At 42.7% G+C, this 17,226-nt stretch overlaps 1 protein-coding gene across 16 annotated transcripts in view; it reads left to right on the top strand.

Annotated features, from left to right (window-relative positions):
* The window catches only part of FHOD3 (formin homology 2 domain containing 3), a 361,609-nt gene that overhangs the window by 284,438 nt on the left and 59,945 nt on the right, over positions 1–17,226 (top strand). For 14 of the 16 annotated variants that reach the window (XM_081166055.1, XM_081166056.1, XM_081166059.1 and 11 more), the window contains 3 exons: positions 3,043–3,257; positions 9,530–9,847; positions 15,417–16,309. In XM_081166055.1, coding sequence (XP_081022181.1) covers positions 3,043–3,257; positions 9,530–9,847; positions 15,417–16,309 — 1,426 coding nt within the window. The remainder of the gene's footprint in view (positions 1–3,042; positions 3,258–9,529; positions 9,848–15,416; positions 16,310–17,226) is intronic. The other 2 variants (XM_081166061.1, XM_081166062.1) reach the window with 2 other exon arrangements.

Genomic DNA, 17,226 nt, shown 5'->3' with positions numbered 1-17,226 from the left:
CTGAGAAATAAGAGGTTTGGTATCAACGTGCTTGGGAGAGCCCCAGGGTTTCCAGAAGTACAAAACACCATTTGAAAAATATACCTAAAACTGCAACCTGCCAAAAGACAAACAGAGGCTGGATAGAATCAGTCAGGTCTTGCATCCATAGCAGTGACCAGGGGAGGAATGACTGCTGGCAGGAGTGCAGAGAGAACTGCCATGGCGCATCTTCAGCAGCACAAGTGGGCACTTTCATCTGCCCCAGCTGCAACAAAACATGTCTTTCACTACAAGTCTCTACAGCCACAGCAGGCACTATAGCCCTACAACAGTTTGACTTCACCCTCAAAGGCAAACTCATCCATTGTCTCCTGAGACAGATGGATGCCAATCAACCATTTCCTTGCAGCTAGCTAGTGGGTGGCGCTGTGGGTTAAACTACAGAGCCTAGGGCTTGCTGATCAGAAGGTCAGCGGTTCGAATCCATATGACGGGGTGAGCTCCCGTTGCCCGGTCCCTGCTACTGCCAACCTAGCAGTTCGAAAGCACGTCCAAGTGCAAGTAGATAAATAGGTACCGATCCAGCGGGAAGCTAAACGGTGTTTCCATGCACTGCTCTGGTTCGCCAGAAGCGGCTTAGTCATGCTGGCCACATGACCCGGAAGCTGTACGCCGGCTCCCTCGGCCAATAAAGCGAGATGAGCACCGCAACCCCAGAGTCATCCGTGATTGGACCTAATGGTCAGGGGTCCCTTTAGCTTTAGCTTTACTTCACCATGTTTTAGATAAATGATCCTTTGGAGAAATGGTGGCCAACCTTCTTGACAAATGTGTCAAAGCATATGCAGTCCTCCCTCTCCATCCCTTGGAATGGTTTTCTTCTAACCTATAAGGGAGGGAACAGGTGGCAGTACAACAAAGAAGAGTCAGATAGCATTGCAGCCACGATTCCAAGCTGTAGGGAGACCCACTGGTCTGCCTGTTTCAATCCAAATAGGCTACAAACCCCTGCTACCTGTGTCACTTATGAATCCATCTACCCCAGGGGTTGTCAGCCTGGTCCCTACCGCCCACTAGTGGGCGTTTCAGGATTCTAGGTGGGGCAGTAGGGGGTTCTATGGCACAAGCTGAATCCTCCTTCCATCGAGCACTGGTGGGCGGTAAGGAAATTTTACCATCAAGAAAGATGCATTAGTGGGCAGTAGATATAAAAAGGTTGACTACCCATTTGGGAGATAAAGCCTTATTTAGGTAACAGCTTAGCTCTCATAGAGAATCACAATCTATTGAACTAGCTGTGTATACTGTAAATGCAAGAAACATTTCCTATTTTATAGCCATCCTTTGCAATCACTTTCCAAAATCTGTGGTCACTTCTATATCACATGGAACCCTAATTGCTTAACATTGAGAAAAAGCTTGACTATGTTACTGAAAATGGTTTTGCACACCCTTGAAACCAGATCCTGCAACGCTGCATGTGGCATAATGTTTATGAAAGAGATCTTCGTATCTGCAATGGCTGTGCACTTGGAACTACATGTGTACCCATGTATTGACTATATAAGTTAGTATTTACTGAATAACAGGCACTGTTATTTTCCGGGGTTGGTGGCAAAGCAGCCTCATCCTTACTGGATGCAATTTTCACTAGCGCAACCTTTCCTTGTTTATATCGGCTCCTAAAAGCGTCCACCCGAGGAGGAGACTGCATGCTGTGCATCTGCATGATTCACTCATCTTGCTTTCCGGTCAGCTTCCACTGAGATCTGGCAATCTACTCCATCTCTGCATTAGGCGCGATTGGATCATTCCATCCCTCTTAATGCAAGATGCAGCAGAATCACCCACACTCAGGGGAGGCTTCCCATTGCATTTGCATTTCTGCATTAGTCTCTTGTCAGTGTGTACCTCTTTTCAAACAGTGACACGCGGGAGGTGAGGTCCTCTGAGCCAGGTAATTTTTACTCTTTCACACTGTAAACCATTTCAGGTGTAAAACTGAAGCAGGCTTCCAATTTTGATTAAGGGAAAAGATGGTGAGAATCTGAGAAACATTTCGTATTGTTATGAAATGCTTAGTGCAGTCAGATATTAGAAGCCAAACAGAGTCTTGGATGCAAGAAGTTAGTTCTGATTCACTTTTGTGAGCAGTTCACTTCTGAGTAGGACAAACGGAGTCAGGAGCCTACTTTTACATCTGCATCAATTAATGTACTCCATGGGCAAATAATGGTGGATAAAATTAGCAGACATCTGGAAGACACACATATTCCGAAGCTATTTTGGTCTGAACATATAAAGAATTGTATGGAGAATATGATTGGTAGCTGGTCTTAATAAACAGTTAGCAAGTCTTGCCTGCCTAAAATGCAAAACAGATGTATCTTTGTTCTTTTCAACTGACTTTGATGAATAAACTATATGTGACGTCATATCCAAGCTATTGAATGTCTTGAGTCCGGCCGAGAAATCTTTTAGAATTAAAAAAAAAAGTTTCCATTGTAGACGCTGGAGAGAACAAAGTGAATTCCATTGCACTGCTCTTGGAGCAAATAGAAGCAGGTTCAGAGACTCAGACAGTTCTTAGTCCAAACATTTGTAAGTGGTATTATTTTCTGCAAGATCTATTTTCCTGCGAGGCACTAAAATTTCCTCCCCTTTCTCTTCAGCAAGACTGGGACTGGGTCTTTTAACATTTGGGGATCTGAGAGACATTTTTGTGAAGGAAAAGGGAAGAGCTTGTAAATGTTTCCATGGGGAAGAAGACAATTTTCTTCAAAGTTCAGCATCTGAGGATTGCTTAAGATTATCCTTTTGTTCGACATCAGCACTATAAACGTCGCTGGGTTTTGCTTGTTTCTCGTCCCGTCCCGTCCCCCGCTCTGGTGCCTTCCGTCCCGGCCCCCCTCCCACCAAAGTTTATCCCAGCAGTCAGTTTTGCCATGTACCTCATGCGTCAGGAAGTCAGAACTTTCATCGCAGGTGCTTCAGCTATAAACAAGCACCAGCAACCGTTTTCTCCTTCTTTACGAAATCCCTTTGGAATTTGACTTCCAGATACAAATACTTGGAGAAATTGGCAGCTGAAGAGTATGAGAAGGAGCTGAGAAGTCGGAGTTTATGTCGGGGCAAGAGTGACTTGTCTTTGAACTTGGGCTCTTCTTCAGTCCCAACCTCTCCCATTCCGACATCTGCGAGCCCCACTTCCACAGATTCTCAGGAGGAGCCCAAGTCCCCTGTGACAACTCGCAGGGCATCTCAGATCTCAGAAGGTAAGTGCCAGTGAACTCTGAAGGGGAAATTGGCATCTCTGAATTGCTTCTCAGTTCTTTAAGCAGATGCACCAGTATAGATTTCAAGGTGTCGCACTTTCATAAAATGTTGATATCTTTTGCTGTCAATCCTTTCTCTTAGATATAGGTTTATACCTTACAAACAAATGGCAACATTTGGAATGCTATTCTGATTTCACCGATTGCATTTGGTGTTGTGATCCTGGTATATCAATGCTTACAAAGTCAAAACACTTAAAGTATGTGGAAAGTATGTGCTCCAGCTAAAATTAAAAATGTTAGATGAATGGGCTTCAATAGGAGAGTTCAGCAGGGGGACTTAAAATGTTTAATTTTAGCTATACTGCACCTTGGAATAACCGTGCCTGTGTTAGGCCATGTGTATACCTTGGTTTTAACATCTTGTCCCCTTGACCCCAAGAGCCAAGCTGCTTTTGGGAGAATTTCAAAATTGGTGACAGGAAAGTGGCAAACTCTCATGTACACATACCAATTCGAATGTTCCTGAATTTGTATTTTATATGTATTAGGTTTACATTATTGTTAATCATATTTTTAATTTTTAATAGGAAATATGGGATGAAAATATTATTATTATTATTATTATTATTATTATTATTATTATTATTATTATTATTATGCTTAAGGAATCTCTGAAAGAGATGTGATGATTTGGTACCGAAATAAGTGGCAAGGCAATAGTGAATGGGAAAACAGAGATGAAAAGTTGTTTTTATTGGTGGGGGTGGCATGCATACAATCTTAGATGTATAGCAGAACTCTGTATAGTATAGGTTTATAATACACCAAATGCAATTATGTGGGTAAAAAGTGAAGAAGAAATCAGAAGCATTATCTAGCCCAAGTTAATCACTGTTAAATCACATTTATTTCAATGATGAGTTAAAGCACATGCCTAAATCGTTCCTATTGAGATCCGGGGGACAAAAAATACTTATTTTGGCTGGTTTATGCACATGATCAGCATCTTACGTAGTTTCTTTGGAAATCTGATGATGAATGCATTGTCTATATATGTGACTTCTGTACTTGAAGGTAAGATTGTTCACTTCTTCCTCAGTTGGAATCAAATCCTGAAAATACTTTCTCTGTTATGATGCATGAATATTTCTGGGGCTGGTGCATGCTGAATGCCAGTTCTCACTATCATAGTATCATAGAGTTGGTACATCAAAGGTCTTCCCCCGCTGATTCAGGAAATCCACTACAACGGGTAGCCATCCAATCTCTACATTAAAATCTCTGGCAAAGGAGAGTCTACTGCCTTTTGAGGCAGACTGTTCCACTGTTGAGCAGCTTGCACCACCTGCAAGATCTTCCAAGCTTTCAGTCTAAATTCTTTTCCTTGTAATTTGAGCTCATTGGTTCAAGTCTTACCCTCTGGTGCAACCCAGAACAAAACTGCTCCAAGATCTATCTGACAGCCCTTCATGTACTTTGACTTGATGATGCTTCTATGACTTGGGCTCTTTGGCTTTATTGGCTGCTATTGCTTGAAGCATGCTGTTAAAGAACTACCATCTGAAGGGAGAATGGATATTGTATGCTGACTTAGGGTGTGCTGCTGTCAAACTTGATTTTAGTTTGCATGGTTTCTATTTTTTTCTCAGTATTGGAGAGTTCCTGCAAAGATTGTGTATCTGTGAAATCACTTTTATTCAGAATGGCAGTTATTCAAACCCAATGTCAGCCTTTAAAAGAAACAAACACACACGCGCACGCGCGTGCACACACACACACACACACAACTCACCTCATTTCCCCCTACCATTAGGATTTTTCAAATCTCTGCATAGAGAGCAACTATCTCTTTCATGATGATTATTTTAGCATACGTCTCTGGGATTCCTTCCAAACATTACATTATAAAGTGGAGCTCTTTGGTATGTGTGGGGAATAGATTTATAACAGGTGCATAGGCTAACTCTCTGTGGTTGAGGTGTGGAGTTGCTTTCAGCAGATGGCAGGTGTTTAGGGCTTTTCCAGAGGAGCACCTGACGCAAATGAGCAACATTGTGGAAATTTGCACAGATGAATGAGATAAAGACAGCAAAGGCTTTCAGTGTTAAGGGAAACATCCATCTCTGTAAAGATCTCTGAATGCAGATGGTCCATGCCTTGAAACTGCTGTCATAGGCATAATTACAAGGAACGAAACCCTGTTGATCTTAGTTTCCCAGCAAAAATTATTCACTTGAATGAATGTGAATTTTTTGGATTCAGAAAGGGTTACAAGTCCCATCTGAATGTTGGAGAGGTGCACTTACATTTCCATTGTTACTTTGAAAGGCTGCAGCACACTGAAAAATTAGGAGCAACCTTTCTCAAATCTTTTGTTTACCCATGAAGACAGTCTGTTTTCCAAATACCGAGAGTTCACGCAGGTTCACGTACTGCACATTACGTATCTCCACCACACTTTTCAGTAGCATTTGGATTATTTGCATTTCCAAAACTTTGCTTCGTTTCCGTAATGGGATTTTGAGAAACTTGAAGACTACTCAATTCACAAATCTGGCCAGATTGTTTATGCTATAAAAAAGCAAAAACTTAATTTCTAAAAACCCTGCAAGTAATGTGGAATCTTGATTTTCTCCAGGGAAGATGGGATGGCTTGGTCCATGAGAAGGAAAGTCATGTTAGAAAACAAACGTTCCCCCCAAATAAGGGGGAAAATTACATCTTTGGTTGTTGTACACACATGTATATTTGACATGCACAAAGCAATTCCATTTGTTTCCCCTTTTTCATACTAAAAGAGGCCACCTGCGTTATTTATGGGAAATGATTGAATACAAAATCAAAACTGCAGATCCTTCATTAGTAGTGGAATCCTATATATGTCTCCTGAAATGTCACTCCTATTAAGTTAATTGGGGCTTAATCCCTTGTAAGTAGGTATACAATTCCAGACTAAGTGTTTTACTACGAAAATCCAGCAGATTAGTGAATAGTCTAAACTGTAAACTGAACCCTTGGTAAATAAAGGAAATAAACTATGTGAGACAGAAGTTCCTAGAATGTCTGACTGACTAATCTAGATGCGAAAACTGTAGACTGCTTAGAATTTTTGCTACAGTTAAGCCGTATAGCTGGATGGATGAATGAATGGATAGACAGACCTATTGGATACAGCTGCTGTGTGACGTGTTAGCCGTTTTTTTATAGGGAAACTCCTAAAAGGGTCTGACCAGCTTTCCCATACCTGGTCTGGTTAGGCACCAATTGTGATTTCTGGGGCTGATGGGAATTGTAGGTGAAGGGTGGGTCAGACAAAAGATTATGTATTAACCCAACTTTCATCTGCCTTTGGAAGTTCACAAGCAGGTTATGAGGGGGATAGTTTTCCATTATTGTTTGTCCCCAGCATCTGGTAATCCGTGGTAGAGTTTGGCTCCATTCATAGACTGTGAAACTCCTAGCGGGGAGGACTTGGCAAGTTTTGGGACTGTTGCATGTGGTGGAGGCAGTGAAATGCATCAGCGGGCAGAAGTCTAGATTTTTCTGCCTCCTGATTCAATTCTAGGGGGCAGAGAGAACTTGAATTCCATTGTCCCTGTCAAGAAATGCCCCAAGTTTATAAAACCGCTCACTATTTTGAGTCAGACCCAACTCTGGTCTGATTCAGTTAGAGTCAGCCTGAAATACTAGTAATGTTGGCAAATTCTCATTTGGGGAATTCATATTCTAAGCTCTATTCAGTAAAGGGCTTTTTAATTTGAATTCCTCCAAATAAGAATTTGCCACCAATACTAGCAATCAAAAGTGTGCAGTTGGAATGGGGAACATGGGACTGTTCAGATGTTATTGACCTCTCGCTCCCATCAGCCCACCTAGCATGGTCAGTGGTCAGGGATGAATGGAGTTAGAATCCAACAACATCTGTAGAGCAACATGTTCCCCATCACTGATGTAGCTCTCATGATCTGTAGAACTACCTTCTGTGTATCTTGCTAGAATCAGAAAAGCTTCAAGTTCTCTGTTCGTGGGTCATCCCAAAAGCTTCAGCTGTATTTCAAATTGGCATTGCTATTTACATTACATGTTGAACTTGAATTTTGCTGATATACTAGCTCATATCTATATCTATATCTATCTATCAATCAGTTCATTTGAGAGGTAGAAAATTAAGAAGATATGTCAAATCTCAAAATGTTTTTTCCTAATAGTCATCCACCTCTCAGGAGTTGTTGCTGAAAAATCTGAAGATACACTTTGTTGCATGGCATTAGAAATTCATGTTTTGACCTCCCTTTAGAGCAGGGGACAGCAAACTTTTCCAGCAGGGGGCTGGTCTACTGTCCCTCAGACCTTGTGGTGGGCTGGACTATATTCTGTAAAAAAAATGAACAAATTCCTATGCCCCACAAATAACCCAGAGATGCATTTTAAATAAAAGGACACATTCTGCTCATGTAAAAACAAGCTGATTCCCAGGCCGTCCGCAGGCCGGATTTAGAAGGCGATTGGGCCGCATCTGGCTCCCGGGCCATAGTTTGCTTACCCATGCTTTAGCGATTCAGGACATAATTAATCAGAATGTACTCCTGAGTAAGTAACCTCAAAACAGTGCTCTTGCTCACTTCTAGTTCATCTCAGTGGGATTTGTGCAGGAGAACTTCCTAATACCTTGTGTGTTCCAAATGCCTACTATTGGCTTAAACTAATTTTGTAGTGCCTCATTTTTTTGCTGGTTTTTTTTGCCAGATGGTCCCTATTTTTCCACTATAAAGTTACACTGCTTAGGTTGGACTCCCTTTCCTTTTCTCTTCCTTTCTGGGTCATCTGAATTCTCATCAGAAAAGAAAAGATCACTGCAGTCTCCGTTCTGACACTGCGTACACTGCAAAAGTAGAACTGCCAGGCTGGTCAGAAGGAAAAATCAAGAACTGTATCATAGTTTAACCAAGAGGTGATTTCACAACTACACAAAATTAACATACATATTCACCTTTCTGTCACTTCTGCATGGCCATTCTGTCTTTGTGAACTGTGAGCTGCTTGACTGAATACCTGTGGGCGCCTTCTAGTTTCTTTACATTACAATATAGAAATCTTGCATGTAAAAATCTGCTGGTTTAGCTGAAAATGATGACTAAATTTCACTCTGTCAGTGATCAAATGAGGTGGAGGAAATCAACTGCATAATCAACAATATGTGTCAGACGCCAGTTAAGAGGCAAATTTATGCCACTTGCCAAACAGCTAGAAGCTAGATTTGTGCCAGATGCCAAGCCAGTGTTTAATGTAGCTATTCCGAAATAAATTGCCATGAGGAAACATATGCTTGCTGTCAACAGTGCATGACACTGCCCTTTCCAAGCTGTGCTGCTCTAATAAAACTAACATATGTGTACCTTTCTGTGTGTAAACAGATGAAAAATCAGTCACTCTAAACATGTTTTAGGGATGCGGGTGGCGCTGTGGGTTAAACCACAGAGCCTAGGACTTGCCGATCAGAAGGTTAGCGGTTCGAATCCCCGCGACGGGGTGAGCTCCCGTTGCTCGGTCCCTGCTCCTGCCAACTTAGCAGTTCGAAAGCACGTCAAAGTGCAAGTAGATAAATAGGTACCGCTCTGGCGGGAAGGCAAACGGCGTTTCTGTGCGCTGCTCTGGTTCGCCAGAAGCAGCTTAGCCATGCTGGCCACATGACTCGGAAGCTGTACTCCGGCTCCCTCGGCCAATAAAGCGAGATGAGCGCCGCAACCCCAGAGTCGTCCGTGACTGGTCCTAATGGTCAGGGGTCCCTTTACCTTTACCTAAACATGTTTTCAACAACAGAGCATACAGCAACCAAAAATGATCTTGTCCTTTTTCCCTGTTGCTCCCTGCTTTTAAAGAGAGAAAGAATAATTTGTTTGGAGTCATTTCGTAACCTTTTAGCACCCAGTGTAGATGGAATTATCAAATATTTGTACCTAGATTGTTGAAATTTTACATCCACACACACACTTATAAATGCCTTAAAGTTTGACCAGACTTTATTCAAGCAGGAAATGGCAGATTTCCGGTGTGTCTCATGAGCAAGGCTCTCCTTCAAGGGCTATTACATGAGCTCTGCCCTCCGAATGCCGTGCTCGGCCATTTCTTAAAAGCAGCCTCCGATACCAAGACCCCTTTCTCTTTTCACTCACTTGGAGAAATGGAACTCACTGATGGAACTCACTTGACTGTGCGAAGCACAACACACTGTTTTTAAGCGAATCTTTCTCCATTATTCTTTTCACCAGTGAGTGCCAGTGACCCTGAATGTGAAGCAGAACGTGAGCCAGAGGCAGAAACAAAAACAGAGCAGGAAGACGAGGCAGACTTGGAGCAGGGGGCAGAAAGACCCCAAGAAGTAGAGGTTGCAGAGGTGGAGCCAGGAAGCGGAGTGGCGCAAGGTCCAGAGCAAGAGGCAGAAGAAGGTGCAATACTAAGTGAAAAAGAGAGGCAGAACGAAGAAGTGAATGAAAAAGACAATTGTTCTGCATCCAGCATTTCCTCAGCAAGCAGCACTTTAGAGAGGGAGGAAAGGGAGGAAAAGTTGGCCAGTGACAATGAAACTGGTAAAGTGAAGTATTTTCTCCATAACAGTTGACCTTTTTTTTGTAATTTTAAAACAGCAGCTTCATTTTAACATTTGTTGTAAGAGAAGTATTGATCTGTTTTTGTTTACTGGTGTGTCCTCCATTGAAAGCCTCAGTTCCTAGACATTTTGGGCACAGGGTTCAGTAGAGGTTTTCTGCGCAGACTCACAGAAGAATCAGAACTTTAATTAAAAGGCATTATTCCATGGGGATAGTATTCTTGAAGTTTCCTTACTAGTTAGAATCTCATTACAAAAACAGCCATTATTCACATTGCAAGACTCCTTTTAAGTTCGCCTTTAGGAGAGGGTCTGGACTTGTGGAAAACCTTCCCTGCTATTTCCCCCTTGCTGAAATGTGACGCTGCATATTTGGGACCCTTGTCTGCCAAAGAAGTTTTGCCATTTTCAGAAGCGTAGGTTTTTTCTGACTTATCCGTTCACGTATTGCTTCAGATCCTAGCATGACAGTTCACTGTTCCCCACTTTAAATCCCCGACACCTGGCTTATAATTGCATGTGGCTTCTGACTGAAAGGCTCAGAGACTGGTGCGCTTTTGCATATGGCGCTGGGGTAGGGTTCATCATTGTTCCCTCCTCGGTTGCTGCCTTTTTTGCTATTGTATATCTCTCCTGATTCCATGTTATTAACTTAATACAGAACATCTTGTGCATCAAACTCCCCCTTTTCCTTAAAATGACAACTCTGCAATAACTGTTTGACAACTTATTGCTATGTTTGGAGGGCTTTTGCCCACACGATGCTTCTTCCATCCCTAGCGGTCACTCTTAGCAGGTTCAGAGTGAAATCACAATCACAGATGGCCTTGCTTCACATTACCCTTTCTAAGGAGATAGGCAAGAGTGCTTATCAATAGTGCCTCTCCTTGTTGTCTCTGCTGCCCTTCTTTTTATCAGATAATCGGATATTCACATTCACTTTTATGGGGCTGCAGTAATTAGGTGCAGATTTCCACTTTCCTCAATGTAGAATGTGTGTAACCTTGGCAGGCACTTCTCTTTTAATGTTTTCAGCATGCAGCATATGCAGCCCAAGAGGTATCTGGGAAAGAAAATATTTCACTCTCTAGAAGCTATGCAAGAAAATGAAAATCACATTTTGGACTCTAGTGTCCAAACCCACTCTACAAAAGTCCTGGACTATGATTAAGTTACTGCCCTTTTTAAAGGACTCTTTCTTTCTTGACACATACCCAAAGGATGTTATATTCTTCTTAAAGTTTCATTTTGCTGTACTTTTGTAAGGACATGAATGTATGCAAGGGAGTGAAATAGTTAGTAGAGAGTTGCTCCACATCTGCATCTCATGGGTTCTTCATGGGTCTGACCCTTCTAAAATCAAGGCCAGGCAATGGGAGGAAGTAAATGGTCCCCCAATCTGGCCCATGAGCCCAAGGTTTCCCAACCCTGCAATAAGGAAAATGAGAAGGTGCCTTGGTTTTGCAAGAGAATTTTCTGACTCTTATTTCCCGTATTGTCTTTTGCTCACTTCAGTTCTGGAAAAGGATTAAAATAGATTGGCATGATTTTGTCATTTTTAGCAGATGCTACTGAGAATACTAAAGAAGACATTTATAAGAGCGCAAGAGGAGAGGTTCTAGATAGGCATTTTACTCATTTTAATGAAGAGATGAAAGGGGAGATGGGTACAAAATTAATCTTGAGTTGTAAATGACTTGAAATGCCCTCACCCTGCACCAGCTTGTTAGCAGGCCGAAAACTAGGGGCTTCCTCTCAGTGTGTTGGGGAGAGCCGCAAAGGGAAGCAAGACGTTTGCATCACTATTGTTGTAAGAAGAAATACAGTGGTACCTTGGTTTAAGAACAGCCCAGTTTGCGAACTACAGTCAGGTGAAAGTTGCTTCAGGTGGAGTGTTTTCAGGTGGCGCTCCACGGCTACCGAGAAGTAACAGAACGCGTTACTTCCGGGTTTTGCCATTCGTGCATGCGCAGATGCTCAAAATGATGTCACGCACATGCGCAGAAGCAGCGAATCGTGGCACGCACAGACGCGGGTTGCGTTCTCTTCAGGATGCGAACGGAGCTCCGGAACGGATCCCATTCGCATCCAGAGGTACCACTGTATTCAGTTTACGAACTCCGCAAAACCGGAAGAAGTGTCCCTGTTTGTGAACTTTACCTCTGTCTAAGAACAGAATCTGAACGGTGGAAGGGCACCGGTGGCGGGGGGCCTCATTAGGGAAAGCGTGCCTTGGTTTAAGAACAGTTTTGGTTCAAGAACGGAATTCCAGAATGGATTAAGTTCATAAACCGAGGCACCATTGTACTTGATAAGAGGCTTCCCTTCTGAGTTGTTTAGAGGCCTTCATTCCCTTTGGGGAAGTCCTGAGACTTTTTCTTTTTACCAGATGTTGGCTGGGAACACACTCAGCTTCCTCTGTGCTTCCTCAGTTTGTTAAGTATTCAGACATTTCAATAAACCAGATCTAAAGAAAAAAGGAGCTAATTGCCCGTCATGGGGATCTTCTGGGGTTTCATGAACACAAATGGGTGTTTTGAGTACAGCTGAGCTAGAAATTCTCAAGCAAGCTGTTTTAGCTGAAGATGTGGGCCTTTGGGGAAGATGAAATGTTTCATGAAAGCTTCCCCCCCCCCCCAGACTTGCCTCCGCTTTTTATACTGCCTGTTAGTACCTACTCATGACTTTGATAGCAGTTAGCCTGCTTCTCTTGTTGCTGCTGAGAGCCATTCCCCCAATCTATTTTTACCCAGAAATTTCTAGATTGAGGGCACAAAGTGTTGCCCTTACTTTCATGTAGCTTAATCTAATTGGCTGTATTGCATTGGCATCATGCAGCAAAACCTCATTGCACTGGCATCTAGTGAAATCGCATTAGCTAAAATGCATTGACCTAGAGTCTAGGACTTAGGCAAAGAGATTATAAAAGGAGTCTGCATAAAATCTGGCTTATTGTAAGTCAGGAAGCATCCCAGAGTTTGGCCAGGCAGGCTCAGAAATTCAATAGCTCCCTTGCTGTCAAAGTCCAGCATTTCCCTGTGCTGGTAGCTCTAGAACTGTAATACAGTGTTTTTTGTTCATGTATATGAACTTATTGAAAGCCCAAAAACAGTAATTGGGCACAACGATATAAGGAAGTAGGAATTTTTTCCATTTTTAAATACATTTTTAATCAATTTTCTTAATTTTCCAAAAATTAAGAAAATTAATATAAGAGTAATACTAATAATTTGTTATTTCTACGCCGCCCATCTGGCTGGGTTTCCCCAGCCACTCTGGGGGGCTTTCAACAGAACATTAAAAACAGAATAAAACATCAAACATTAAAAACTTCCCTACACAGGGCTGCCTTCAGATGTCTTCTGAAAGTCGGATAGTTTATTTCCTTGACATCTGACGGGAGGACATTCCACAGGGCGGGCACCACTACCAAGAAGGCCCTCTGCTTGGTTCCCTCTAACTGCACTTCTCGCAGTGAGGTTAACCACCAGAATACCCTCGGCGTTGGACCTCAGTGTCCAGGCAGAACGATGGGGGTGGAGACGCTCCTTCAGGTATACTGGACCGAGGCCGTTTAGGGTTTCAAAGGTCAGCACCAACACTTTGAATTGTGCTCAGAAATGTACTGGGAGCCAATGTAGGTCTTTCAGGACCAGTGTTATATGGTCTTAGCAGCTGCTCCCAGTCACCAGTCTAGCTGCTGCATTCTGGATTAGTTGTAGTTCCCAGGTCACCTTAAAGCTGCATTTGGAACCAAGTTGTCCACTTGGACCAGGTACTCCAATTTCTAGAGTAATAAATTGCAAGAAACTATCTGAATCTGTGGGTTGGGCCAACAATTCTCTGTGAATGTACATAACCATTCTGGAAGAACAAGTGGTTACAAGATGAGAGCAACCTTACTATTGTGGGTTTTCCCCCCCTTCGTTGCCACCTATATCTAGATGTGTGCAGGAGAACTCCTGAGTGCCCTAGATTATTGCAGAGTTAAAAGTGGAACAGGCCAAGTGTTTGTTCAACTATATTCAGATAGCTTTTAGTGAAGTTTATGAAATCAATTACGTTTGCAATACACAGTTCAGTAGTTTATTACGCTATAGAACAAAAAGGAACAAACCAGTTTGTGTGGGGTTGTCACCAGTAATTCAAGCCATAGGGGCAGAGCAATTGTATTGAAGGGCTGGGCAGGCATACAGCAGTGGCAGAAGCGGGACCAGCAGAGGACCCCAAGGATCAGGCCCTTTGGCAGGGATCTTTGGGGCTTTGGATCCTGCAGATCGAAAGTCTCTGGCACATCCATCCCATTTCAAGGTCTTCTGATGGTTACTGCCCGCAGCAGCACACCATCTACACTGCCTTTGCCTCAATCAACAGTTCTCCTCTTTGCACCATCATACCTGCCCTCCCTAGGACTCTGGCCTGAAATTATCAATCCAGCTGAGAAAACCAGGCTTCAAATGTGTTTCCTTGCTTTTTCAATAACTTCACCAATGTCCAAAGTCGTTGAGTGTAAGATACCAATTGGTTTACAGTTATCATCCAGGTGATGATGTTTACTATGCACAGAACAGTTACCATGGCAGTATGTTTAGAACAACATATGTGGACACGGGTGGCGCTGTGGTCTAAACCACTGAGCCTCTTGGGCTTGCTGATCAGAAGATTGGCAGTTCGAATCCCCGCGATGGCGTGAGCTTCCGTTGCTCTGTCCCTGCTCCTGCCAACCTAGCAGTTTGAAAGGACGTCAAAGTGCAAGTAGATAAATAGGTACCACTGCAGTGGGAAGGTAAATGGTGTTTCCATACACTCTGGTTTCTGTCACGGCGTTTGGTTGCACCAGAAGCAGTTTAGTCATGTTGGCCACATGACCAGGAAAGCTGTCTGTGGACAAACGCTGGCTCCCTCAGCCTGAAAGCAAGATGAGCGCCGCAACCCCATAGTTGCCTTTGACTGGACTTAACTGTCCAGGGGTCCTTTACCTTTTACCTATGCACAGAACAGTTACCATGGCAGTATGTTTAGAACAACATGTTGGCCATTAAAAATCTGGGGGGACATCAAAAGATTCAAAGCTACTGAAATTATATATGTTTTGTTTAGTTTTGTTAATGAAAGCAAAAAAGCAATATCAAATACATAGTTTTCTCTTTTTTGTTCCTTAACTAAGCTTTCACCTGAAAGATTTCCCAAAACCCAGATTGTGTGGGACCTAGGAATATGCTGTATTATTTCTAACTCTCCCAGACAGCCCCATTCATTCCAAGTTTCATATGTTGTTGTGCATATATTTATGAACAGGCAAGAGGGCCTTCTCGGTAGTGGTGCCCACCCTGTGGAACGCCCTCCCATCAGATGTCATGGAAATAAACAACTGTCTTGACTTTTAAAAGACATCTGATGGCAGCCCTGTATCAAGAAAATTTTAATGCCATTCAGAGTGGTTGGGGAAACCATACCCATACCCAGAGGGTGGGGTATAAATAATAAAATTATTGTTGTTGTTATTTGAACAACCTCCTGACCCAGTTCCGTTCAATGTGTGGTTTCAGGTCCATGGTTACAGACCATTCAAGATGTTGGTGTGAATGACCAGTGCAGCAACATTCTCAATAACAAAAGGTTCATGTTGGACATGTTGTATGCCCATAACAAGAAGCCCAAGGATGAAGAAGATAAAGAGCTGGAGGAGAAGGAGGAGGAAAAGGAGATGGTGGAGGCAAGTGAAGACTCTATCACTAGCCTGGCCAGCAGGATCTCAGTTCTGAAGGCTACCAAACAGGCCAAAGATGAAAGTGTCAAAAGAATGGAGATTGGGAATTTGGACAACCAGGGCAGCGTCAAGGCCTTTGCAGAAAGATTCAACAATGGTGAACTGGCCAAGACCTCCAACTTTCCTGAGAGTGATTTTAGTGAAAAGGTCTCTGAAAAAACACCAGTGCAGCCGAAGAAGGAATCTGACTATATCTGGGATCAGCTCCTGGCCAATCCCAGAGAACTGAAAATCAAAGATATGGATTTTACAGATTTAAGGGATGAGGATGATGTGGACATCTTGGACGTGGAAATGGGTTCTGGTGACTCCTTAGCTCCCCCTCCTCCACCCCCACCTTCCTTTTTAGGTTTGCCTCCTCCACCCCCTCCCTTGTTTTATGGGTGTCCTCCTCCACCCCCACCCTCTGGTAATTTATTGGCACCCCCGTCCCTCTTTGGCATTCCTCAGGGTTTAGGATCGCCCCCGCTTCCCAGAGGTCAGCCAGCCTTTATAAAAAAGAAAAAAACAATCCGTCTCTTTTGGAATGAGGTGAGGCCATTTGAGTGGCAGTGTAAGAACAACAAGCGCTGCAAAGGATTCCTGTGGTCAAAACTGGAGCCTATTAAGGTGGACACTTCCAAACTAGAACACCTCTTCGAATCTAAATCTAAGGAGCTTCCTGTCACCAAGGTATTTCTCTTGATTTGCATTGAGTTTGATCATATTTCATGTGTCTAAACCAAATCTGCCAGCTCTTCATGATAAAATAATTCCAAGAATTATTGCAAAATTCCCCAATATAGTTAAGGCTGTTTTGCTTTGCAGCTTGCGGACTATGTTAGCTATTAAGAAATGCTCCAAAATAGGTTTGATTCCTTAAATGAAGTCAAATATTCTGTGCAACATCTGTACAAGTAGTCAACTGTAATTTTCTAGTTGATTTAAACTGGAAGAAAGGAAGCCTCAGTTTTCTTTACTGTTTTCTTTGCCTTTTATCATTTAAGGCAGGCATAGGCAAATTCGGCCTGCCAGATGTTTTGGGACTACAATTCCCATCATCCCTGACCACTGGTCCTGTTAGCTAGGGATCATGGGAGTTGTAGTCCCACAACATCTGGAGGGCCAAGTTTGCCTAAGCCTGATTGAAGACCTTTTGGGCAGACAGATGAAAGGTGCTTCTGGATTTGGGCAGAGGAGAGCCTGAATCTGAATTCTAGTTTTTGAGGCCTCATTGTGCAGATGACTAATTTTAATGCATGTTATTTGAGAACTGTTGTTTATTGTTTATGCTGCGAGATGTTTGCAAATCCACCACATATTTTTACTTTGGTTTATATAAGTAGTAGAAGTAGATGAGTGGGGTATAAATAATAAAATTATTATTATTTATTAACTTCTACATAATTCTGTATAGTGTAGGAATAACTCTAGTGCAGGAAGTAAGTCAGATGTGTTGTCGTTTGTAAAACCTTCTGTGTCCATTCCCCATCTGTATATGCAATCTATTTATATTACGGCCTGGTCCACATGTCACATTAAACCAGGGGTGCCCAAACTTTTTTCAAAGAGGGTGACATTTGATGAAGTGAACGTGTGTGAGGGCCGAC

Source organism: Podarcis bocagei (assembly GCF_964188305.1).
Source record: "Podarcis bocagei genome assembly, chromosome: 13".
In the NCBI taxonomy this organism is placed as follows: domain Eukaryota; kingdom Metazoa; phylum Chordata; class Lepidosauria; order Squamata; family Lacertidae; genus Podarcis; species Podarcis bocagei.
The sequence above is the reverse complement of the archived record's forward strand: the minus strand, read 5'-3'. Positions and strand labels throughout refer to the sequence as shown.